This window comes from Micropterus dolomieu, linkage group LG06 (genome assembly GCF_021292245.1).
Source record: "Micropterus dolomieu isolate WLL.071019.BEF.003 ecotype Adirondacks linkage group LG06, ASM2129224v1, whole genome shotgun sequence".
Classification (NCBI taxonomy): domain Eukaryota; kingdom Metazoa; phylum Chordata; class Actinopteri; order Centrarchiformes; family Centrarchidae; genus Micropterus; species Micropterus dolomieu.
The window spans coordinates 27,924,177-27,951,024 of NC_060155.1; the positions used below are offsets into that span (position 1 = coordinate 27,924,177).

At 38.3% G+C, this 26,848-nt stretch overlaps 1 protein-coding gene across 2 annotated transcripts in view; it reads left to right on the forward strand.

The window, feature by feature from the left end:
- The first annotated feature begins 8,291 nt into the window (after window positions 1-8,291).
- LOC123973051 (putative ferric-chelate reductase 1) overlaps window positions 8,292-26,848 on the forward strand; it is a 25,772-nt gene continuing 7,215 nt past the window's right edge. Inside the window, exons 1-15 of one of the 2 annotated variants that reach the window (XM_046052898.1) lie at window positions 8,292-8,425; window positions 9,714-9,960; window positions 11,361-11,503; window positions 11,696-11,790; window positions 12,803-12,944; window positions 13,082-13,201; window positions 14,494-14,568; window positions 14,718-14,816; window positions 17,370-17,520; window positions 18,061-18,174; window positions 19,864-19,979; window positions 21,322-21,408; window positions 24,435-24,532; window positions 24,972-25,030; window positions 25,155-25,298. In XM_046052898.1, the coding sequence (XP_045908854.1) occupies window positions 9,756-9,960; window positions 11,361-11,503; window positions 11,696-11,790; window positions 12,803-12,944; window positions 13,082-13,201; window positions 14,494-14,568; window positions 14,718-14,816; window positions 17,370-17,520; window positions 18,061-18,174; window positions 19,864-19,979; window positions 21,322-21,408; window positions 24,435-24,532; window positions 24,972-25,030; window positions 25,155-25,298 (1,648 nt within the window). In that variant the 5' untranslated portion in view covers window positions 8,292-8,425; window positions 9,714-9,755. The remainder of the gene's footprint in view (window positions 8,426-9,713; window positions 9,961-11,360; window positions 11,504-11,695; window positions 11,791-12,802; window positions 12,945-13,081; window positions 13,202-14,493; window positions 14,569-14,717; window positions 14,817-17,369; window positions 17,521-18,060; window positions 18,175-19,863; window positions 19,980-21,321; window positions 21,409-24,434; window positions 24,533-24,971; window positions 25,031-25,154; window positions 25,299-26,848) is intronic. The other variant, XM_046052899.1, reaches the window with a different exon arrangement.

Consider the following 26,848-nt stretch of genomic DNA (forward strand, 5'->3'; position numbering starts at 1 on the left):
GCGTGCCACTACCGTAATAACCCTAGTAAAAGGGAACAAACTAATGCTGCGTTCCAGGCAACTTGGAACTCGGATATTTCCGATCTCCACCTAGAAAAACTATCCTATTTGCATGTATTTAAATTAAAATAATACATATACGATCATATAGTAAAACCTGTTCTGCATGTACATTGATGTAGAAATATGTTAGGCCTATTAGGTAGCTGCGCAGTAAAGACTCTCATAAAGTCATCTTCTCTGCATAAAAGTTAAGGTAAAAATGCCAGAACATTTGGAAATGTAACCTACCAACTGATGTAGCTTGAGGGATACACTAGTAGGCTAACGTATAGGCTATTTATGTCAGTTGTTGCAGTTAAACTGCCATCCTTTGAAGTAACACCTAAAACACTGCTGAGGGTGCAAGTGTGTGTACACTTTGTCACGGTCAGCCATGGCACCATGTACCAATACCATGAAGTATTCAAATCATTCACTTAAATAAAAGTAATAATATTGCACTGAAAAAATACTCCACCACATTCAAAATGTTACTAAAGTAAAAAACTATGTAAGTATTATCAGCAGAATGGACTTAAAAGTACCAAAAGGTAAAAGTACTCATAGTGTAGTAAATGTTCCCTGTCAGTGTTTTACTTGTATGTTTTTGGATTAAGAGATGTCTATATATATATATATTTAGATAGACAACTTACACAAAACATGCATGAGGTATGTTAAAAGGAGTCTCAGACTGAAGATACTTTGTTGTCTGACCGGTTGTTTGTGCAGAGGATGAGAAGCGTTATCCATAATTTTGAGCAGTTTGTGCAACATCCATGCAACAAGATTGATATTCCTGCAGCATTAATTTGAATCTTGCATAAAACTGCTGCAGGGTTGTGCTAATTTTAACTACTTAATACTACTACTATACATTGTTGGGTAGTTTAATCTGCAGCAATGCATCATGGTCTATAAGGTCATCATGTGTTTGTAGCATCGCTGTTCTGTGAGAACCATGTTTCTCTAAAGTCAACTATTCATGAGCCCAGAAAAACAGCCCTGTTTCCAGCTGATCTAAGGTCAGTTTTAAAAGTTTATTTAGATTAAGAAGTAAGATAATTTTCTCAACTCTTAAAGGAAAAACTTTATCCTTCAGTTTATCAGAAAAAAATCATATTCAAAATCAACACATTTGGAGTCACACATTCGTAATCTTAAAAAGTAACTAGTGATTAAAGTGGTCAGACAAATGTAGTGCAGTAAAAAGTACAATATCTCCCTCTGAGAGGTAGTGGAACAGAAGTAGAAAGCTGCATGAAAATAGAAATTCACATTTCATTTACAAATATCACTTGACTTCTAAAATGCACATTCTGTATGTTCAGGGAAAGGCATCACATCAGAGGGGAAAGGCAGGTAATCAATAACCTTTGCAAAACTGTGTTAGTGACAACCCATCTGTGAATGTGATTTGAACAAATCAACATAAGAACTTACCCAGTGCAGACTGGGGCGGGGGGGTGGCCCGGGAATTTGTCCCTGGTCAGTCCACTCTCCAGACTAAGCATTTGTTGGTGTTGCTGGGTCTTTACAAACCTTTATTCCTGCATTCTTTTCATTTCATTTTATTCAAGCACAGTACTTCACAAAATGAGCAATTTAAATGAATTTTCAAAACAAGAAACATCTATTTAGCTCTCAGATGAGCCCTGACTAGTAGCTGTCCGGACCATGCACCCATGATTTAAATGTCAAGAGAGAATTGATGCAATAAAAATTTGGACCCACCAATTTGCAAGAGCCAGGCAAGACACAAATTTTACTGCCTGTACCCAAAATCAACCACTAGAGGTCAACAACAGGCCTCTACAGGCCATTATCATATAAACGTATTTGAAATTTATTTTCTATCTGCACTACAAATAGATAAAATAATACCAATACACAAACTCTCAAGCTTGTGACTAGTACATGTCTTTATTTATTGCTGCAGAAACTCACTGGCCTCACTCTGCTGATACAAAATGCATGGAAAATGTATGGCAAGAGTCAACAGTACTGATGTACATGTATTTGTTGCTTTTGAATTGAGTAATTTACCAGGAAAAAATTATAATGGTAGTGTTTAATATTAGTACATAATGTCAGGATGTTAGTACCTTTATTAGTATACTAGTTGTATACTAATAAAGGTCACTGACGTCTCCACTGGCAGCAGTAGAAGTAGCACCAAAAGAAAAGTCTGTAATTTTAAGGCGCTTTGCTGAACCTCCCTCTACTTTTTTTTCCCTCCTTCAACTTTTCAACACCACCTTTGCGTTTCATCGCATGTTTGTTATCCATGATTTTTGAGACACAAATGTTGGACCCTTTTGTTGTCACCACTGACCCTTAATGGAACTACAATGGTAACAAAACTACTTAAACCTGTTAAAAGCTTTTTAGAAGTGTAGACACAGCACAAAACAAAATATTAAAATACTGGTTCATGCACTTCACTTACTGTAAAGCAACATATCTGGGAGACCCTTTGGTTAGAGTGGCAGTTCTTGAGCTCAAGTCCTGATCTCTGTGTTCAGTATCAGCCCCGCTGAGGTGTCCCTTAAAGCTGCAGCAGGGAATTCTTTTAACTTTTTGGCATATTTGCTGAAATCAGTATATCTTAACAGCTAATCTGTGAAAAAAGAAGTTTTTTTCTGGCTCCTCTTACTGCTCCACTGAATCCACCACTCCTGGGTCAAAACAACCAATCAGAGCCAGGCTCAGTCTCTTAACGCAGTGTCAATCACTGCTCGTGCACACGCTGTGCAGCCCCCCTCCATGTTCTCACTCAGTTGAGCGCCTTATCTGCAGTGCAACGTCTGAGAAACAACCAGCAGCAGTGAAATAACTGCCCATTCCTCCTTTGCCAACAACAGTGTAAACAGTGCTACACACTACACAACACGCCGGGCTTCGAGGTCAACCTGTTCAATTACATTCAATTTAATTTAAATAGGGCCAATTCACAACAGAAGTTATCGCGTTGCACTTTTCATAGAGCAGGTCTAGACACAGCCCAATGCAATATCTACACAGAAAAGTAAAACAACTGTAACTGTAAACTACAAGAGAGGGAAGAAGTCGAGTTAGTAAAATGCATTAATGGATAAGAATGCACACAGATGGAGAGGGAGATGCCACAAACATTGGAGAATAACTTTTGAGGGGGCACAGTGGTGAAGTAGCCTCTGAAACCTGGGGCGCTCTGACCTGAGCTGCAAAGCGTTGGAGGGATGTGTTTGAGATGAGTCGATGTGAGAAGGGGCCGCGGTCTTGGCGATACTCCCGCCGTGCAGCCCTACTTGGGATGAAGTTTCGAAAGGCAACCGGCCCCTTCTTGTGGCTTTGGTGTGACGGGCTTAGCGGAGTGATACAAGCAGCAAAGAGAGACGCAGAAGGGTTGAAAGTTAAATTATAACCGACTGCTGTTGAAATAGTGACAGTTTTAACAAATATGTAAAACGTTTTTTTACAAAACTGGAGCTTTAACTGCATCCAAGATCTCTGCTTGTTGAAGGGCTGCTGTTCTCTATAGCTGAGCATGACCTCTGACCTTAATGACTCCTGTAAAGGTACAGTCTCACTAGCTTTGAATTGCCCCACATTAAGCCTCATAAAAGGACGTGATGTTACATGTCATGTGGTGACAGTTTACTATCTAAGAGTGATTTCTAAACACAGTGCATCACTGTTTGTTTTTACTGGCTGATCAATTTGGTCCGCAGTCCGCCAGAGCTGAAAAACAGCAACACATTCCTCAATTCATAGTTAGGGCTTCAACTGAAGTGAACGGGAGAAAGATCAAATGTTCTCAGAGACTGATGCTAATGTGTCTGCACCTTCCTGCGGCAGTATCAAGTATCAAATACAGATGATGTCATTTTAATAGCTGGAATTGTTCACCTACGATGTGTGTAAATGAGGCCTACACACACAATGTGCTGCCATCAAATTCATTAGTCGTAAGTTTTGTCAGGAATTCACTTGACCAAAGTCGGCACTAATGCTTACTTTGACTTTATCTTACTTTGCAGACGTAGCAGCGAACATAGGTTTTAGCAAGAAACTAAGTCACAAGCTACTGATGCTAATATATTGTAAAACCAGCGGCTGTCCTGCACAATCAGCAGCAGGCAAACTGTCGGAAGTCTACACATTTCGTCAGATTGATCAGTAACATAACCTGACAAAAAATTGCTCTGCTGGGTTATAATAGTAACCCTGCATTCTGGGAGCGTAGTGCTCTAGTAGCATAATAAGCTCTTTAAGATGAGATGGATTTTATAAAATCAATCAACTTGCGAATCCAAGATGGCCGCCACCAGCCTGGTTCTTCGTTTGTGTGCTTGTGCTGAGTTACTCATATATGTGTTATTTTATGTCCCTGGCTTCTGCAAAACCTAACCAAGGAAAGTAATCTCTTCCGAGAAACTCATAGTTTATCGAGTGTCTTTGTTTAGTGTCTTGTTATACTTAAATCTATCCTAAAAGGAGAAGTATTACTGCCACTGGCCTGCTGATTTTTTTAATGATCTGCTGAAAGACCCAAACTGATCACTTTGGTGCCATCAGATCAGGTCTGGGCCTAGTTTATCCCCCCCACACCTGGGCGGTAGTGGTGCAACAATAGCTTGGATTTAGCTTGGCCATGCTCTTCCTGCAAGACCTGCGGACTTGATGTGAGGATCACTGATGCTGCGTGCTGGTTAACGCATTGCACCTGTGAAGCGTCTCAGTATTGATTTAATCACAACAATTTTCACGGACCACTGAAAGCCTGCGTGTTGATCAACACATTTGGACCAGTGAAGCGTCTCAGGATTGTTTTACCACAAGATTCACAAAACTCTGCAGTGAGCCCTTGGAGCCTTTAGCCTATGTTTTATGAAAGCACAATGCATCTTTTACTATTTTTACTACTCACAGCATTTAATGACACAGCATTTAACTCTCCAACTAAGGACGCATGCAGCTATCACCTGCTTATCCATCCTGCTCAGCAACAAACACTCTACATTCATCTAACACAAGTGAGGCCCTCGTTACAACTGCTAATAGTGAACGCCTTAAATAACCACTCTACTGTGCAACGTGGACTCTCATCACACTCGTCAGCCAGAGATTGTGATGAAAAACACACAGTGAATACCAAATCTATTGTCTTACTACTTTTGCTGTTATTTGGGAACGTACAGCCAAATCCTGGGCCTGACTCACTACAAAATATATATTCCCCATGCAACTTCAAAAACAGATCTGCACTTGGAATTATGCATTTTAATGTTAGAAGTCTCCTTCCAAAAGCGGACGTGCTAAGAGTGTAGATTGATGCAACAGATATGGACATCATGGTCTTATCAGAAACCTGGTTAAATTCAACAATAACAGATAAAATGATTGCTATTGATGGCTATAATATTTTTAGAGCAGATCGTTCAGAGTTGCTATATATGTTAAATCAAAATTTTTAAGCTCAGTGACATTGTCAGTAAGTAAAGTCAAACAATTTGATCTACTGGCATTGAAAGCAAATTTATTCAAGGACACACACCTCACTATTGTTGGCTGTTACAGGCCACCCTCCGCTACAAAAGAAACTATTTCCTCTCTTCATGATGTACTACATCTTAACATTAACCTCGTTATGTTTTTAAAAGGTGTTTTAAACGTTTTAATGAACAGGCGGATGATCTGTACAACTGTAACTTGTCTGTCTGATACCTGATGTGGAACATGCCTGGGAATATTTTCACAATGCCTTTTCAGCTATTTGTAATAAGCATGCTCCTTTAAAGAAATTTAGGGTTAGTGGGAGGAATAACCCATGATTCACTGAAGATTTAAGCTCTATGATCAGAGAAAGAAATGTTGCATGGGGCAAAGCTCAAGCCACAAATTCTACAGCTGACTGGACTGCTTTCAGAACTTTAAGAAATAAATGCACAAGCATGACCAGAAAAGCAAAATCAGATTATTATCTAAAAAATGTATCTGAAAATCTCAATAACACCTCTAAATTCTGGAAGCAAATTAAGTCTCTGTCTGGTTCCAATTCTTCTTCAGGTCTCCCGCAACATATATTTGTAAATTCAGTTGAAATTAAAAACAAAATTGGCATAATTGGAAATTTTAACAATCCCTTTGTATCAGCTGGCAGTATTTTCAATGAGTTCAGATCAAGCAATCATTGCTCTAACTCCAGCACTGAAACACCACCGGAAACTTTTGTTTTTAAACACATTTTAAAAGAGGATGTCTGTATTGCTCTTAAAGCTATTGACCCGAAACATTCATGAGGACCAGACAACCAAGAGCCTTTCTTATTAAAGGTTGCAGCTGAAATTATAGCTAAGCCTATAGCATACATTTTTAATTGTAGTCTGCAAACAAATTCAATCCCCAAATTATGGAAAGCAGCCTATGTGCTTCCCTTGCTAAAGGGTGGCGAGTCGACCCTTCTAACTGAGGTACAGTCAGGTCTTAGAGCTGGACACAGCACTGTTACAGCAACTTTGTTGCTATTAAATGACATTATTAATGCCTTGGCTTGGACAAAAAGCAACACTGCGCTGCCTTATTTGTGGATCTGTCCAAAGCATTTGACTCTGTTGATCTGTTGTTGAGCTTTTGCTAAATAGATTAAGTAATATTGGAATAGGAAACACAGCAATCCATTGGTTCAAAAACTATCTTACAGAACGAACGCAGTGTGTTTCTATAGATGGTCCTGAATCTGACTTTTTAGAGATTTCCAAGGGTGTTCCTCAAGGTTCAGTTAGCCCCTATTTTATTTTCTATATTCATAAAAAATATTGGAAAGGACGTGCAAACTGCTAAACCGCTAAACTGCACCTTTATGCAGATGATACTGTGATATATTCAGTTGCCCCTTCACTGAACCAAGCCATAAATGACCTTCAGTTAGCCTTTCAACAGCTTCAAGTCTCACTACATGGCCTCAAGTTAGTGCTAAAAACTAAGAAAACCAAATGTATGATGTTTTCAAGGGTTCGTTCCCAACCTCCAGATAATATAACTATTAACACTTTATTGAAAATGTTTCATCCTATAAGTATTTAGGTTTTTGGCTGGACGACAAACTTTCTTGTAAAACAGCTGAAACAAAGGCTGGGGTTTTACTTTAGAAATAAGGCTTGTTTTAACACGATAGCCAGAAAAAAAACTTCTGCAGGCTACCTTTTTAAGTCTTTTGGACTATGGTGATGTTGTCTACATGCATGCTGCCTCTAGTACTCTCCACCTTTTAGATTCTGTGTAGTGCTCTGCGCTTTTTAACTAACTCTGATTCCTGTACTCATCATTGTACGCTTTATGAACTGGCAGGCTGGCCGTCACTAAGTCTAAGTAGACAACTTAATTTGCATATTTTTCTATACAAGTCCATGTTGGGTAAACTGCCGGCATATTTATGTAATCTCCTTAAGAGGAATTCCAGCAGTTTTCATCTCCGTTCCACCAGCTTGCTCTCTGACCAGGTTCCAAGAGTTTTTACTGAGCTGGGGAAAAAAAGCCCCTGGTCTTGGAATAACTTGCAAAACTTATTACATCTAAATCTTCTAGTCCCATTAAATGATTTTAAGGACATGTTAAAATGCCACGTAACTCAAAAATGTAATTGCCACATGTGACCTGTTCCTTTCCTTTATGTGTGATGCTTGTTTGTTTGTTTTGACTATGCTGTATTTCTATTTAAATTGTAACTGGTGTGCCGTCTTGGCCAGGTCTCCCTCGGAAAAGAGATTTCAATCTCAAGGGACTTCCTGGTTAAATAAAGATAAAATAAAATAAAATATATATATATTTCTTGGTTGTTGTCAGAACACGTGCTGCAGCATTCTGGATTAGCTGGAGAGTCTTAAGAGATTTTTTCGAGCAGCCTGATAATGAGGAATTGCAATAATCCAGGTAAGTAAGTAAGACAATCCCTTGTCTAACTTTATCTTCAATTTGCTTCTCACGTTGGTTTCATCTACAGCATGAATAACACTGAAACAACGCTACCTTAGAACTTCAAAATGCACAGTATTTCAGGGTTATTAATGCTGTAGGTGAAACCAATGTGAGACGCGCATTTTAAAGAAGCACTGCATAATCTAAGAAGAGCAGGGAGGCGTCACATCGGCCACTGTGCAACTGCACGAGTGTGATAAGGTAATGAAAACACCCTGCCCAGGAGTGAAAAGTCACATCAAGATGTTCCAATAGTCCATCCATCAGGTTGTAAAACTGCTGCAATAGTACTTCACGCTGCACTTTGAACCACACACACAGACACAGAGGGAAGAGGAACAGTGGAAATGACTCACAGATAAATAGTCACATTTGGAATTATTTCTGGCAGGTTTTCCTTCTACTGCAGCGGAGTAGCAGAGTGGTGAGTACAACAACTTTATCACTCAAGAGTTTATCAAAAAGGGATTTTCTTCACAAAGGCAATCATTAAACATATATTGCAGTGACTTGAATTGAATGGAAACCTTTAAATGTCGTGTTTAAATGTCTCTTTGCTGTTCTCTCTGACATGTTGTGTCTTGAGAAATGTGTAGGGTCACTGAGGCTCAGAGGAGGAGAGAAGACAAATACTGTTGTGTGGTTTGCAGTGAGGGAGGAAGTGCTGGCAAGTGTCTCTAAAATTATAAATAGCATATTAAATTTCCTCAAACTATTGTAATGTTAGATACAGGTTAAGGTCAGTTATATGGGACTGAACACATAATATATGCATGTCTGAAGGCCATTGTTAGATGAAGTAAACAAGTGTTTTGGTCTGTAGTTGTGTGCAACGTTGACATACAGCAGTCTCAATAATGTAAATGATAAAGTGGGACTGAGACAGGGACTACTGACTCGCTTGATTTCACTTGAAATGAACGAATCAGTGGACAGTGGTGGAATTCCCCACTGCAATATTTTCCTAAACAGCATTTTTCACAAGACAATTTACTGTCATTTCCCATTGAAACAACTTGGGAGCGTTATTCATCAAGCATTATTATAAGAAGGCTCACCGCATTGCTATTTATTTATTTACTTATTTACCAGGGACAATACACATTATTCAACATTGTGGTTTATACTTTAATTGTAAATTTTACCCAGTAAGCTAATTTTCATATGTTGTCCTTGTGCAGGTTGAAACAAATTAGTGCCTGATATCGTCAGTAAAGGGCTTCATCAAGTACTGCAAAAGAAATACATTATAATATATAAATACATGACAAAAGTGGCATAAGCATGGAGTTTGAAAGACATGGAGGTATATAAAAATCGAGGGTTTACTGAAAAGATGTGTGTTAATAAAAATAAAATATATATAAAATATAAACATTCCGTAAATAATAATATTAAATAAAATAATATATTAAATTAAAATAAATAAATAAAACAATAAGCGTGTGTGTGTGTGTGTGTGTGTGTTAAAAAAATAAAAAAATATTTAAAAAAAAATAAAGTAAATAGATAAAACCGCAAAAATGTGTGTGTGTCTGTTTTTAATTACGTTAAAAAAGAAAAAAGGTTTATCCTTTGGTAGGTTTGTTAGAAAGTCCAGGATTGTCAGTAAAGACACAACTAGTCAGAGAAACAGTTAAGTACAGAAATGTTGCTCATGGTCATGTTGAATTGATTTTTTAGAGAGATGTTCGATTTCTTTTTCATTTCAGATTTTGTGGACCCCCTATAGCGGCTCACACTTTGTCCTGTAGATGTCTCCTGTGGGTTTGTATTGTCCCCTTTTTGTCTCTGTCTTGGTGTGTTACTGGGGCACAGCAAGCTGCTATGCAAACGGCAAGGTCACCAAAGCCTGTGGCAGCATGGAACCCCGCCACGGTGTCCCCGGTGAGACCACTCACAGCCCCTACCGCCTAGAAACCAACACCACCACGTTCAGTCCCACAGATCGGATCCAAGGTAACGACTGTGACAAGTCATTCCTCTGTATTTGCTCTAACGTTAAAAGCACAGTGCTGTGATAAAGCCTCCACCTCCCTAGAACAGAAACCAACGTCATAGTTACCAAAAACAGTTTACTATAAACTTTTAAATATACAGTACCTCAAAGGGAAGACGCCAGTTAACATAGTCTTTAGTGTGTGAAACAAATTAGGGATGAAATGTAAATAAAACTTTGACCAAACTAATTTAAATTTCATATTCCACTGGAGATTAAACCTAGACAAAAACAGGTGTAAGTGTCCTGACTAACAAGCTTTGTTTTCGGTGTTGGGATATAAAATAATTTAAATTGTGCAGGTCCAATAAATTAATTAATTGAAGTACCCTTAAAGAAGGGAACATGTTAGCCAATTAATTTCATGACTGAGTCTCATAGAATACACTAAATTATTAAAAGGGCTATATGTATTTTTTTTTTTTTTTTTATGAAATCACTTAATAATAAGTCAATTTGTTTACTGCCTTTATGTCAGTAGGGACTAATTTCAGTTTGAAATTATCAACACGCCTGTTTACTTTGTTTAAATTCAATCAAGCTTTATTGGCATGAATGTAAAACAAAAATATTGCCAAAGCTACAAATAAATTTAATTTTGTACATTTCATTAATCAATATAAAAATTTACAAAATAATAAAAACATATATTTATTAAAAATAAAGTAAATAAAACAGTAAAAGTGTGTGTGTGTGTGTTTTAAAAATTTTAAAAAAATTAAATATTAATAATTTAAATAAATCAATAAAACAGTAAATGTGTGTGTGTGTATATTAATAGACAAAAAAAAATCTGTATCAAATATGAGATTAAAAAAACAACACAGACTCATAAACAACATACAAATACAAAACAACAACCAAGTTTTATGCTGAAGCCTGTCAGACCAAACGACAATCAGATAATGTCAGGTGAAAACAGTCAACATCAGAAAGGCAAATTGTTAGCTCGCAGGCTAATGCAAACCAGTTGCTAAATTTATCCAGTGCAAAATACTACATTTGTAATGTTATGGCTTTCCACATTACTTCACAATCTAACGCGACACATCACTATCCTTTGTACCACCGGTACCAGTGTTGACTTAGGCTCCACCCACACTACTGCCTTTTCGTTTTAAAGACCTTTTGCTACGTTTGCATCTCCCCTCCAGACTAAAACGGCGAAAACGGAGACCTTAAACAGAGAAGTTTGAAAACGCTGCAGACCCCGTTTTTTTGTTATGAAACTCCGATTAACGTTTTAGTGAAGACGGGCAAAAAGGTGGACTTTAGAAACAATGACGCAGACGCTCAAGTGTGGTACATTAATTATGTATCATATATGTATATAATAACTTTTTAAATCACCTTTTTCCAGTCATCCTATCTGGAACGTCGTATTTTGAGGGTTTCCTGCTTCAGGCCAGAGATCCAGTCAGTCAGAGCTCAGTATCCACGGTTGGCACCTTCACCTTGACCAATCCAAAGACGACACAGCTGCTCACCTGTAATGAGCACAAGGTGCACATGCACACACACACGTGCACACAAACACACATAGCTAGTAGCTGGTGATGAAGTTCAAAAACAAAAAAGCAGAAACAGCAAAAAGTAAGATAACACTCTCGGGTGAGCTCACTAAACAAGATATAAAACAAATGAACAATAAATTGTATGAAGTGAACTTTAAGAAGTGTGTGTGTGTGTTTCTAGGGTTCAGCCGTGAGCCATACGAGTAAAGCCAAGAAGACGGAGGTTGTTGTCATCTGGAATGCTCCACCTGATGCTCCCAGACAGGTTCAGTTTTTGTGAGTTGATTTCTTTCTAAATGCTCATTTAAAGCGTGACACTCACCACAGAACAGTGTGGTCACAAGTGTTGATTACAGGTTAATACACGGGAAAATAGTTTCCTAGTTGGTAGCAGAAATTCATTCAAATTCAGCAAACTGACACAATAATGATATTTACACAGAATAAGTGTTATAAGCATTAGCTACTATAACCGAGCTCAGCCAGACAAAACAACCACTAAACAACAAATAAACTACATAAAATAACAAAATACATTAAATCCATCAGTGCAAAATTGATAAAAACGGTTTGATACGTACACCAAATGCAGAATACAGAAAATACAAGGCAATCATTAATGGTGACACTCTTGTGCTGATTTTAGCCAAAGTTTAAAGCTGGCTTTAAACAACTTTCTAATTAAAAAGTTTCTAATGTTTGTGGGTATGGAATTCCACTTCCACACTACTTTAACAGAGAAGGCGGATTGACCAAAGGTTGTATATGACATGTAAAAATCAATGTTTATCAATTTTGCACAGAGGACACACTCACATGAGTTTGCTCAGTTTGTGTGGAGCACTGTGCTAAACAGACTCCCTTTGGCATGTCATGAACTGAAATTTTACCCATTGTTAATGTTACACCTGTCACAGCTGTGTTTGATACGAATATATGTATGTAAATCTTGGTGTAAAAATGGATTTAGGGTGTAAGGGTTCATTCTACAGGGAGCATCAGTACGCTTACGGTTTGATATACCTTATTGACATTTTAATTGTTTGATATAGAGAAAATATCAGAGTTAAAAGAAACAGAAATACTTGCTAATGCAGCAAGGAAAAAATCACTAAAACGTGTCCAACTAACCAGTGAATGTGCTTAAAAAAGTGAGTTTATGCTCATTTAAAGAAAAGTTTGTATGACTGTGTAAATCCATTATTTTAAAGCTTTTAATATTACTTTAGGACAGAATATTTCTGTTTTAGACAGTAACAATGCGTGTGTATCTATGCATACTTTGCAGTGTGACTGTAGTTGCCCACTACAATTTATTATGGGTGAAGCTGCCTGGACCAATCATCTATCAGCACGGTGTTACTCCCCAGCCGGACACGACTACACGTCCCCCCGTGCAGACGACCACATCCTCCATCCTGCCTGGGCCTGTGAGTGTTACAGCATTCGGACTTCTGATTGTGACGTTGATTCTTCAGCAAACAGTAATCAATAATGTATAGTATAGATAATGGACGGATGGATTACAAAGGCTAATACCTCCCTCTCTCCATCAACTCACCTTTAGTTCACTTCTGAGGGCTGTGGCCAATCAAAATCCTGCCTGCTAGCTCCTCCAGGCTGTGATCCAAAAGAAGATCCTCAATGCTTCTTCCTGTCCACGACTACAGAGGGACCAGACAAAAAGGTTTGACTTCTAATAGTTTAGTTTACTGGTACAATTAATACAATTAAAGGTGCTTCATTACACATTTAAATAGCAGAGGTGTGGACTCACGTCACATGACATGACAAACATGATGTCTCTAGACTCAACTTGAAAAAATCAAAACACTTGCAACTCTACTCGACTTTAGCACCAATGACTCGTGACTTCACTTGGACTTGAGCCTTTTGACCCGAACTGTCTTCCCCAAATATAAATCAAGACATAAAAAACACGTGTGCAGCTCATTCACACTTCATTTAACGGATTAACAACTCTGAATGCATAAGCAACTAATCTAACTGCACAAGCAGAAAAGGTTTGGCAGAGGAATGTCAGCTGGTGATGCCGATACAATAAATGTATATATTTTTAAAAAGCTGATGATGTGTAAATTTAAAATACTACCTGTTGCTCTTGTTAAAAATATGAAATGGTTAAATTAAATTTGGCGATGAGCACATTATGACTTGTATGGAGCTAAGTCAGGGCCAAATGTTTTGTTAATTTGAAAAGAAAATTGCCAACAAAATTGAACAAAACTGATCTAAAACTGAAAAACTGAACTGGAACTGAAAAAAATAAGTCCTCAAATATCAAAAGTTATAAAAGTGGAAAATGAAAATTAATAATTTATTTTTGTTTTGAATATATGGTTGTATTTTTCAAGTTTACCAAAACTTAAATGTTCAATTGCAAGTTTTAGTTTTTCTATTACAGTATTTTTTTTCAGATTAACAAAACATTTGGCCCTGATTTACCTCCATAGACTTTAGGCTTAGGACTCAAAACTCTAAGTTTAGGACTTGACTTGTAAAACAATGACTCTTTGATGAATATAAATTAATTCTAACCAATCATGTGTGTCACTAGGGTGCATTTTCCAGGTAAATTTCTGCTACATTGCCTTACAGCACATATTGCCAATAATAGCCTATATAGTTGTATTAAGTTTTGAATTTGGGTTAGATTCTTTTATTAATATTGTTAAAACTACCAAGGTGAAAGGTGCACTTTCACTCTTACTTTTTTCTGGTTTCACTAAAAATCTTTCTGAAACTCTTCATTTGTTGTTCACCAACCGTCAGGCCCCCTGAATTCCTATGAATGTAGTGAGACAAATGAGGAATACTGTTGTGAATATTGATAGAGTACAGTCATGAAATTGTTCATAGCTACATCTGGATTCTCTTAAACTATAGGGAATAATGCATTTAATAAGACTGAAATCCACGCACATTTCAGAACATCACCTTACTTATTACTTTTCTCAGCAGTCTGTGATGTTTGAGCTGAGTGGCCCAGCGGAGGGATACGTTTCCTTCGCACTGTCCTGGGACACATGGATGGTAAGCTTGTCCCGCAGAGTAACACAACAGTCTGCAACAAATATAAACCAGGTCAATCTTCAGTGCAGTCTGAAAAATTTCTTAAAATTTCTTGACGAAATCTTGTATGTCTTTGTATTTTGTGTTTATGCATGTGTGTGTGTGTGTAGGGCAACGATGATGTGTATATGTGTGTAAAAGATGGGGATAAGGTTTCAGTGAGTGCTGCCTTCGTCAGTGGACGAACTCACCCGGAGGACCAGTCGCAGGTAAACAATTTAAACACTTTCTCTCAAAAGATTCAATGCTTTATAAATCAAAAGAAGAAAGAGGACATTGAACCACTTACAGCAGGTATGACTGAAAACCATCACACAAGTCAGTCTTTTAATTATTTTTATGTAATCTAAATATTGTTGCTTTTTGTTTCTCTACAATGTCGAAGAGTTAAAGGAGGAAATCCTCATTTCAACCTCGCTTTCCTTCCATTTTTTCAAAACCTGATCCACCCAGATTTACCATGGTACTCTATTTTACAACTGTGTGCAAGGATAACTAATTAGTAGAGGGATGCATTTTGTCTGCTTGTCGACATACATTTTTAGGAATTGTTCAAATTAGCTTTCCTTCAAGTGTTGCATATGAAGATTGATATCGATCACATGCTTTAAAGGAGACCTATTATACTACTTTTCCAGTCCTATATTGTAGTTATTTCTTTTCTTATACTGACTCTTCATGTAGGCTTTCATTTCAGCCTCTGTCTAAAACAAGCTGTAGATGCTCCTGTCTCTCCTCCCAAAGCCCACTGTCTTCCGATTGGCCAAGACTTGAAGCATGCTGTTATTGTCGCTGGGCAGAACAGGCAGACTGAGCGTTGCCCTGCCGTTGCTGTGGCAGAAAATGACCATATATGGAACAGCGGCTCCGTCTGGCTCCGTGTCGTATTACGGAAAAAAAGCAGTTCAAAACAGAGCGTTCAGAACAGGAGGAGACCTGAGGTTTTTGCTCACAGGAATTTCTTTTAAATACTTTAACCTCATCATTTGAAGCTTTGGCCATGTTTAACATCAACATCCAACATTATAACATTATAGATAAGTCATAAAATGTGGAAAAGCACGATAGGTCTCCTTTAAATAGGAAGCTGAAATCAGAGGTGTGGTTAACCTAGCTTAGCATTAAGACTGAAAGCAAGTGGAAACAGCTAGCCTGGCCATGTCCATAGTTCAAAAATACACCTATTAACAACTCTAAAGCTCACTAATTAAAATGTTGTATCTTGTTTGTTTTATCTGTTTTACAAACAGATATGAAAAACGTCAGTTTGTGGTTTAGGGGCAAATGACTAATCTGGACAATATTCTCATAGTTTCAGTTTTATTTTCAAGGGACAGTAATTGTAAAATCTTGTGCATGTTATTAATCTTTGAGAATAAATGTCAACAGTTGGTTGCCAACAGTTGGTTGCCAACTGTTGGTTTGGTACCATGCCTTCAGTTAACACAACTTGTCCTCGACAACCATATCTATCAACCAGCGGCACAGTCAGAGACACTGCAAAGGCTGTTTACCCTCTGCTTCCAAGACTTCCAAGAGTATTTCCTCAATTTTTCCCTCCTTAAATGGGAGAGCGGGGAGATTGGAGCCTGTGGGAAAATTGAGTCACCTCTTGTTTCTCAGCAACCATGGATAAAATTGGGGAAAAAAGAGTCATCCATTTTACTGTGATGGAGAGAGGCCCATAGAATAAGTGATAAAGCACATTTAAGTAAAAATAAAACATTTTTTTGCCTTTGAAAGAGACACATTTGAAGAAATCTCACACGTGTTAGTGCTTCAGGAAGTTACAATATGAGGCTATACTGTTAGCATGGCGTTAGCTCTGAACTGCTGGAGGACACAAGTTTGTTAAAATGCCATGAATGGGTTAATTTGAGCCAAAGACTTGGGCCCGTATTTATCAAGCTTCTCAGATGTACTCATAAGAACACTGCTAAGAATTGCCTTAAAAGTTAGTTATCAAGCATGTCAGTCCCAATTTGAGTGAAGTGTAGGACTAAATCTTAAGTGTCAGTCTCAGTGCTGATTCACGACACTTTGCTGTGCCGCAAACTAGTGATGTGCGGATCGATCCTGAAGATATTTCTGATACCAACGTTTCCTGCTCTGGGATCGATACTCATATAAAAGGATCGATATCTAAACTCAGTTATTTAGAGTGAGTGTGTGTTTTATCATAACTATCTTACTGTCACCAGGATGGTCTAATTATAGGCTACTCGGTTGATAGGAACTACTTTTCCTTCTGCCTGTCAAAGTCACGCTTGCACTGTGACGGAGCTTCTTTGAAGTGAGCCGCTGCAGCCCTTTACATTTCCCGTGACTGAATACTGACACCGGCTGACAGTAAAAACAGTCACGTCTGGCTGTATTTTAGCTGGGAAGGTAATAATGTGACATGTGAATAATGTAACTTGACAGTGGCAACACTGCAAACTTCGCTAAACATCTGAGATTAAGACAAAATAATATGATGATGTTACGAAGCGGCAATTCTGAGCAGGATATTTTCATTATAATTAAAGAATATGACAGTAGTTTGATGTCTTGTCATTATAGTGATATTATTTTTAATTGGTAAGGCTACAGCCTACTCTTTATTTTTCTACAGAAACGGGAGAGGGAGGTCACATTAAACTAGTGTCCTCGCTTTAAAGACGCCTCAAGTAAAAACTGGCTCAAGTTACCCCACTCTCCCCTATTGGAATTTAAGGTTAACCCAACAAATTGTTGTTGTTGTCCTTTGTGTGTGTCTACAGTCTGGTCTCTCCTTGGTGTCATGGCGGCTAGCAGACGGAGCAATTCAGTGTAGGTTCAGTAGACCAGTCAAACTGACCAATCAGGAACCAGCCCGCTACGATCTGGACCAGGAGTACTTTCTGTTTATAGCCAGCGGACATGCTCAGTACGGTAAGAGAGTATGCACATACGTGCTTCCTGAAACTGAACCCGCTGACCCTGGCAGTAATCTTGTTTTTTAGAGGCCAATTAAAGTTCTTATCAATCTGTCAGCATTTGTTATGTCACATGACAGTAATGGATATCAGTTTTATTGGAGGAACAGGATGTCATTAACAGGAAATGTAGAGCACGAAAATTACGGGCTTATTTGCTTCTGTTCTGGTGATTAAGGGCTTCTTCTCACATTCTGGTTGATGTTTAATTGGCGTAGCAAGTAAAAAATAACGTGAACGCATGACATGAATTATCTCACTTTGTACTAACTTGCAGTGTTGCGGATGGTTTTGACTTTAACCATCAACAGCACTTGTGTGTCACACGTTTAGCACACGTTTTGTTGCTGTTTGTTCATATTCTGTGTCAACCTAATGGTACCGTCGAGCTTTATCTGACTTCAGAAGGTTGGGAACTTCTAGAATGGCATAATTATAGCTAAAATTTAATATCCTTGGAGGAATTTAACAGGCACCATTTTTGTATCTCCTTTAGGTAGAGTAAGGAGACATAGTTGGCAGCCATTAATCTCCACCAAGAGCAAACTCATCACTGGACCCCCTGAGGTCCTACAAGGCTCCCGGGGACCCATCATTATGAAAATGCATGGTGGGTAGAGTTCTACATTTTTACATTTAGGTCACTTAGTGTCGGTGTTATCTAGGCTTAACAGAATCACTTTTCTACTACATATGTAAATTATGTAAATGCAATCACAATCCGATTTCTTTATGCACAATGAATGATGCACAGACAGCCAAGTGTCAGAAAACACATCATTAGAATGACAAGATGCCCAACACGATACGGATATCAATCTGCAACTGTTTATTTGATCTTATCATGTTTGGGGTTTTGTAGCCTAATCTATTCTTTGGTTCATTCGCATGTTTAGGTTTCTTAGTATCTGTCTTGTCTCTTGTCTTAGTCCTGCGTTTAAGTTCTTAGTCTTGTGCTTTAGTTCATGTTTAGTGTTTTTCCTGGTCTGTGTACTTCTATGTTTTATTATTTTGGCATGTGTCTTAGTCCTTAGTCTGATGTCTCCATGTTTAGTGTAGTCCTGTCCCCTGTTTGGTCCGGTCTCTGTCCGTGCCCTGATTTTGCAGTCTTCCCATGTTTTGTTTTTTACTTTGGTAGATCTGTCCTCGTGTGTTCCCGAGTGCTTTACTTCCTGATTCATTTTGTAGTCTTCTGCGCCTGGTGTTCTTGTCCAGCTTTTGTTCCTGTTGTTGATTACCTGATGAGTTTCAGCTGTGCTTCCCTCCCTGCTTGTTTGCCTGTGTATATATTGTCCTCAGTTGTGTTCAGTGTTTGTCACGTTCTCGTCTGTGTGGAGTTTGCTGTCCTTCACCTACACTTGTAAATTTATCCGTGGTTTGTACCTTGTTCCTTTGTTTAGGATTTTTTCTTGTTGATTATGTTTTTGTTTGGAGAAACTTTTGTTTGAACAGTTGCCACTGAGCTCCCAGTGTAATCCTACTTTATTTGTTTAATAAATCTTTGTTGGACTGCAATTCCCTCGCCTCTGTCTGCATTTGGGTTCACTCCTCTGTTTCCTGTCGCTGCCCAAGGACACTTCCCCAAACAAGAATATTTGACAGTGTTAATCTAAGTCTAATTGAAAGCATTTTAACTTATAATAAATGTACATGGTGGTGTTGTAGTACTCGAGACCAGTCTTAAGATGGTAAACATGGAAAATAGTGTTGAATAAAGATGCTTATGTTGATTTCAGCTCTTAGTGTTTGTTTGTGGGTGTTTTAATGGGAATGTGGATCTTTCATGTCAGTTTGAGAAGTACCTGTGATCTCGTTTCACATTTTGTGTGTCATGTGGGGAACTGGTCTTTGTCTTGACTCGGTCTCACCCTCCCTCGGTCTTGGTCTTGACTTGGTCTCTGTTTGGGAGGTCTTGACCACAACACTAGTACATGGTATGGACAAATGTGGGCGAAGGAGAAAAACAGATTGTGCAGAATCACAAAAATGGGTTTTAAGATTATTTAGAAAGAGCAGAAACAACTGGGCTGTAAATACAAAACGCAGGTGAAACAAAAATCTAGACAAATTGCATCTGATTCTGTACACCCCTTGTTTAATGAATTCAAATTGCCCTCTTGAGGGCGCTATGGAGCATCTGCAACAACTAAGAAAAAGTCTTTTAAGCAAATAACACTGGAATCCCATCTGCCAATGTCTGTACAGTGCATGTTGTGTTATTTATTGTTTGTACTGTGATAATAAATAAATAAAGATCCTTTGAAAGTTTCTGCTCAATTCCCTCCTGTAACTTCTCCAGGTGCGCTAATGCTGTTAGCCTGGATGCTAACAGGAAGTGTCGGTACCTTTATCGCCAGCTTCTATAAACCCGATTGGCCAAATCAAACTGTGCTCGGCCAGAAAGTCTGGTTCCAGGTAGATATCTCTCTCTCTCTCTCTCTCTCTCTCTCTCACACACACACACACACACACACACACACACCCTACCCTAAGTAAGAAAACTTTATTTATGTTGCACATTTCACAGACAAGAGGGGTCACTTTACAGTAAAAATAAACTAAAAACAAATCAAGTATCAACTGTACATATAGCTTAAATTCCACTGAAATCTGATTAAAGATAATTTTTTCATATTACCATAAAATACGCTACAAATTTGGGGAAATCAAAACCTTAATGCTGATAAAAGCTGTAAAAAGATTTATTTTTTATTAATATACACACACACGCTTACTGTTTTATTTACTTTATTTATTTTTAACACACACACACACACTTTTACTGTTTTATTTACTTTATTTTATTTTTAATTTTTATTTTTTAACACACACACACACACACACACACACACACACTTTTACTGTTTTATTTACTTAATTTTTTTAACACACACACACACACACATATTACTGTTTTATTTATTTTATTTTATTTATTTGATGAACTTAAGTATGGATTGAATTCACAACACACACGCTTACTGTTTTATTTACTTTATTTAATGAAATGCATGTAATGAATTGTTCTTTTGTAATTTATTTGTAGCTTTGACAATATTGCTGTTTTACATTCATGCCACTAAAGCTGAAGTGAATTGAATTGAGTTCCTGAGCTTTGGCGCCATTAGGCAGAAATCACGATCACCTCTTGTCTTAAAACTTGTTCTGGGAATGGGTAACAGGTCTTGGTCTGAATACCCCAGATAGCAACCAGAGGTGTGTGCATGCAATAGATCCTGGATGTATAAGGGAGTTTGACCATGCAAGGCTCTGTATGTAGTGATTAAAATTTTAAAATGAACTCCAATCAAGGGCCTAAAGCTCAGGAGTAATGTGCGATCTCCTGCTGGTCTTAGTCAAACGTCTTGCAGCTGCATTCTGAAAAACTTGCAGTTGGTCCACAGAAGATTTGTTCAAACAAGAGTACAGTAAATTTGCAATAATACAAACGTGATAAAATTGGAGCATGAACTAGCATCTCCATCTCTTTTTTTAGAGCCCATGTTAACCATCACATCTACAAGCCTCACCTTAACCCTTACCCTACTCCTAACCTTAACCTAACTGTAACCTGAACCCTAAAACCAAGTCTTTACCCTCAAAGAACGTCACTAGTCCACATCGGTTAGAGTTCCCACTGGGATATAAACATGAAACACACACACATATCTGCTTTACAAAATATAAGTGAACTAAACGGCAATGATATTGAATGAATCCTATTATGGTGTGTGTGTGTGTGTGTGTGTGTGTGTAGGTTCATCGAGGCCTGATGATGCTGACTGTGACTCTGACCATTGTGGCCTATTGCTTCCCATTTTTCTACAGGAAAGGTTGGAGCAAGGTACAGTACACACACGTAATTTAGTTACGTAATTAAATTAGAAAATAAATGTAACTGTTATCCATTACAGTTACTGGGAAGAAATGTGTATTTAAATTACAGTTCACGATTACATCTGAATATTTTCTGTAAAAAGCTCGGATATAGGCTGAATAATATTTATTGTGCACAGTGTCTTCCTTTGCCATTTCCAGCCTCAGCCGTTTAGTAAAGTTTGATCCTATTCTGATGCTTTTGATTGGTTCTCCTGTTTGACTTTGCAGCGCCACCTGTCTGCCAGTTAAACTGCCTCTCAAGCTGTCTTTTGGAAATGGTTAACAGTTGAAAACGTTCATCAGAAATTCAGAAAAGTAATCAAAAAGTAATTAAATGTAATGTGAAATTACTTTGATAAAGTAATTGAAATAGTTACACTATTACATTTTAAATATGGCAACTTGTAATAAGTTAACTATTAAATTTAGAATGTAACCTTCCCAACTCTGCACACACATACAGTGCCTTGCGAAAGTATTCGGCCCCCTTGAACTTTTCGACCTTTTGCCACATTTCAGGCTTCAAACGTAAAGATATAAAACTGTAATTTTTTGTGAAGAATCAACAACAAGTGGGACACAATTATGAATCACTGATCAGAGATGCAGCCAAGAGGCCCATGATCACTCTGGATGAACTGCAGAGATCTACAGCTGAGGTGGGAGACTCAACAATCAGTCGTATACTGCACAAATCTGGCCTTTATGGAAGAGTGGCAAGAAGAAAGCCATTTCTTAAAGATATCCATAAAAAGTCTGATTTAAAGTTTGCCACAAGCCACCTGGGAGACACACCAAACATGTGGAAGAAGGTGCTCTGGTCAGATGAAACCAAAATCGAACTTTTTGGCAACAATGCTAAACGTTCTGTTTGGCGTAACACAGCTCATCACCCTGAACATACCATCCCCACTGTCAAACATGGTGGTGGCAGCATCATGGTTTGGGCCTGCTTTTCTTCAGACAGGGAAGATGGTTAAAATTGATGGGAAGATGGATGGAGCCAAATACAGGACCATTCTGGAAGAAAACCTGATGGAGTCTGCAAAAGACCTGAGACTGGGACGGAGATTTGTCTTCCAACAAGACAATGATCCAAAACATAAAGCAAAATCTACACTGGAATGGTTCACAAATAAACATATCCAGGTGTTAGAATGGCCAAGTCAAAGTCCAGACCTGAATCCAATCCAGAATCTGTGGAAACAAACGCTCTCCATCCAACCTCACTGAGCTCGAGCTGTTTTGCAAGGAGGAATGGGCAAAAATTTCAGTCTCTCGATGTGCAAAACTGATAGAGATGTACGCCAAGCGACTTACAGCTGTAATCGCAGCAAAAGGTGGCGCTACAAAGTATTAACTTAAGGGGGCTAAATAATTTTGCACGCTCAATTTTTCAGTTTTTTATTTAAGAAAGTTTGAAATCTCCAATAAATTTCGTTCCACTTCATGATTGTGTCCCACTTGTTGTTGGTTCTTTACAAAAAATTACAGTTTTATATCTTTATGTTTGAAGCCTGCAATGTGGCAAAAGGTCGAAAAGTTCAAGGGGGCCGAATACTTTCGCAAGGCACTGTACACAGTAGGGCTGGGTATTGAGTTCAATACCTTTTTGGCAATGACCGAATTGCCTCAATACCATCGAGTGTCAAAAAATGTTGATACCTAAAGGTTCTTGTTAACGTCAATGAGCCAATAAGCATGCAGCGTGCTTGAGGTGCCCAAATCTAAAAGTGATTGTAATTGGCTGCGGTGATGTAAACACTAGTTCACGCCGGTTACGAACAGAGACGTGGCTCGTGGATGTAGAGAGAGGTGGAGAAGATCAAAAGTGTGGCTACATTGCACCAGGCGTGATGCTGAAGATAATTGCTGCCAAGAGCGGCGACACGACAAACCTGGAGAAGCCCTTGACTGTGCATGGAATAAACTTAAGAGCTGAAAGTTGCTCCGTCCTTGACTGCAACAAGACTTTGCTGCAGTGGAATAAAATAGTTGCCTGGCCACCTCGTCCTCTAGTGAGGAGGAAACTTTGATATGTAGTGGCAGAAACTTTCATGAGATGAGAGATTTCTCTCTCTCTCTCTCTTTCTCTCAGGCCTATTACCATGAATATTTAGGTTGTTTAGGTTGCAATGTTGCCAGAGCACAGATTCACATATAAACAATAAAAAAATATATAATTGAAATGAAATTACAATGAAATGACATTATAAAAACTAAAGAAAGGGGAATAAAAACAACAAAAACACAATATAGGCCAATGTTACCTTGAAAATATATATGTCTTGATTTTTGACAAGCAGTAGAATTTTTCAAAGGAACAATTATTAAAATATAAAACAATATTAATGATGATAATGTGATAATTACGTTACTTTATACAAACAACAATGGTTCTCAGTTTGTTGAGAACAAAATTGGTATCGAAAAAAGTATCGCTCAGGAAGCAGTATCGAGGTCGAGGTATCGTATCGATATCGAAAATCTTTAAATGATACCCAGCCCTAATACATTGATTTGGGTCTAGTTAGAACTTAAAATCCCAGCGACTCACTATGCTTTAATTGACTGTCATTACAAAATACTGCTTGTTGTTAAAATGATGATAAGAATAAATTACTAATCTGGACAATATTCTTATAATTTCAGATTTATTTCCAGGGTACAGTAATTTTATAGTCTCATGCAGGTTATTATTAATTTTCAAGGATTTTCAAGGATAGCATCTTCACTCAACAAGTATGTGAATTTGACACCAATTAAAATCAGATCTCAAGATTCAGATTAGCACTCTGTAGTTCATATTCCAATTTTATAATGACAAAAGGAGTAGTGTTGGCCTCATACATCACAAACAGATATATAAACATTAACTTTAAGTCGTTGTTGTCCTGCTGTTATACTCATACATCACCAGCAGAGAAGGCTGTTGGATCAATTACTGCACAACTCTACTGTGTGTGTGTGTGTGTGTGTGTGTTTATGCAGCATGCAGGTGTCCATCCATACCTTGGCTGTTGTGTTCTGACATTGTCTCTGATTCAGCCAATAATGGCTGCGATGAGACCGTCACCTGACTCACACAGGTAATCACTTCACTTTTATTTGCAGGGCCAGGTTCACACTGTGGATTTCGTCCCTCTTACATTAGAATCCCGTCACAGAGAAATCACTTCAGGGCCAGTTTAAACAGGAGGAATGACGAATAACTTTAGACGTGTGAGCATGTGAGACAGATTGAAAAATAGTATTCTTTAATTGTCCAGTAAAAGGTATTTTTTCAGTTTGCTTTCATTGAGATCTCTGCCCATAGATGAAAATAATAATGTGGACAGTATTTAGATTGCCTAAGGGTTACTCTGTTAATACAACTTTTGAACTGAATACGGAGGACTGACTGCATGAATATGTGACTGACACATTGGAGGATTGAATGTGTAAATGATATTTTATTTGCATTACTATTTAATGCTACGTTTTATTACAGTATATTAAAATATAGGTATTATTTCTATCTCTGTCCAGGAGATATATCTTTAACTGGGCCCACTGGGGAGTTGGATCTGTGACTGAAATCATGGCAGGTTGGTCTGCATTCAAATACATTTCTGAACCACAAACATTTAAAAAAGATAAAACACCTTTAAAAACCTCTGGGTTTCCTACCTGGTTGATCAAAGTTACATCCTGTTTTCCATGTGACTGCAGTGGCTTCCATGTTCCTGGGAATGCGCCAACCATCACTGCTCCTCCCCCAGCCTTGGGCAACGCATGTTCTGATTGGCTACGTGACATGGCTGGGCTCGTTTAGGTTCCTCCTCCTGATGCAGAAGCACTTTTACATCAACAAATGTAGGAAAATTTGAATTTGGAAGTTGATTGTACATTCAGAATCCGTGTATGGTTTGTTCTTTCATTATTTCATTTCAAAACCAAATCCAGTTTCTGTTTTAAAACCAAAATGGAAAAATGGAAAACCAAATAACAGACATCTGTTTTGTTTTTCTTCTTTTTTTGTTTTCTGTTTTTGTTTTGTTTTAAACCCATAATGGAAAACAAAGGAGCTGCGTTTTGTTCCATCTTTGGCCGGCGTTGTATCCCTACAACCCGTTCTCAATCCTCGACTTGTCACATATGGACGCACGGTCAAGACCTATCTGCATTTGTAACGCACTTTAATTTTATATACAGGTGCTGGTCATATAATATCATCAAAAAGTTGATTTATTTCAGTAAATCCATTCAAAAAGTGAAACTTGTATAATGTATACATTCATTCCACACCGACTGATATATTTCAAATGTTTATTTCATTTAATTGTGATGATGGCTCAGGAGATAGAGCGGGTTGGCCGTTAATCGGAAGGTCGGCGGTTCAATCCCTGGTTCTCCCCCTGGTTGTGTGTCGAAGTGTCCTTGGGCAAGATACTGAACCCCGATTTGCCCCTGGTGGCTATTCCGCCAGTGTATGAATGTGTGTGAATGCTAGTTTCTGTTTGAGCACTTAGGCTCAGTGTATGAATGTGTGTGACTGGTGAATGCAGATGTAGTGTAAAAGCGCTTTGAGTGGTCGAAAAGACTAGAAAGGTGCTATACAAGTACGGAGCATTTACATTTAAAACTGACAACTAATGAAAATCCCAAATTCAGTATCTCCGAAAATTAGAATATAACTGAAGACCAATACAACAAAAGGATTTTTAGAAATGTTGGCCAACTGAAAAGTATGAACATGAAAAGTATGAGCATGTACAGCACTCAGTACTTAGTTGGGGCTCCTTTTGCCTGAATTACTGCAGCGTGGCATGGAGTCGATCAGTCTGTGGCACTGCTCAGGTGTTATGAGAGCCCAGGTTGCTCTGATAGTGGCCTTCAGCTCTTCTGCATTGTTGGGTCTGGCGTATCGCATCTTCCTCTTCACAATACCCCATAGATTTTCTACAGGATTAAGGTCAGGCCAGTTTGCTGGCCAATTAAGAACAGGGATACCGTGGTCCTTAAACCAGGTACTGGTAGCTTTGGCACTGTGTGCGGGTGCCAAGTCCTGTTGGAAAATGAAATCTGCATCTCCATAAAGTTGGTCAGCAGCAGGAAGCATGAAGTGCTCTAAAACTTCCTGGTAGACGGCTGCGTTGACCTTGGACCTCAGAAAACACAGTGGACCAACACCAGCAGATGACATGGCACCCCAAACCATCACTGACTGTGGAAACTTTACACTGGACTTCAAGCAACGTGGATTCTGTGCCTCTCCTCTCTTCCTCCAGACTCTGGGACCTTGATTTCCAAAGGAAATGCAAAATTTACTTTCATCAGAGAACATAACTTTGGATCACACAGCAGCAGTCCAGTCCTTTTTGTCTTTAGCCCAGGCGAGACGCTTCTGACGCTGTGTCTTGTCC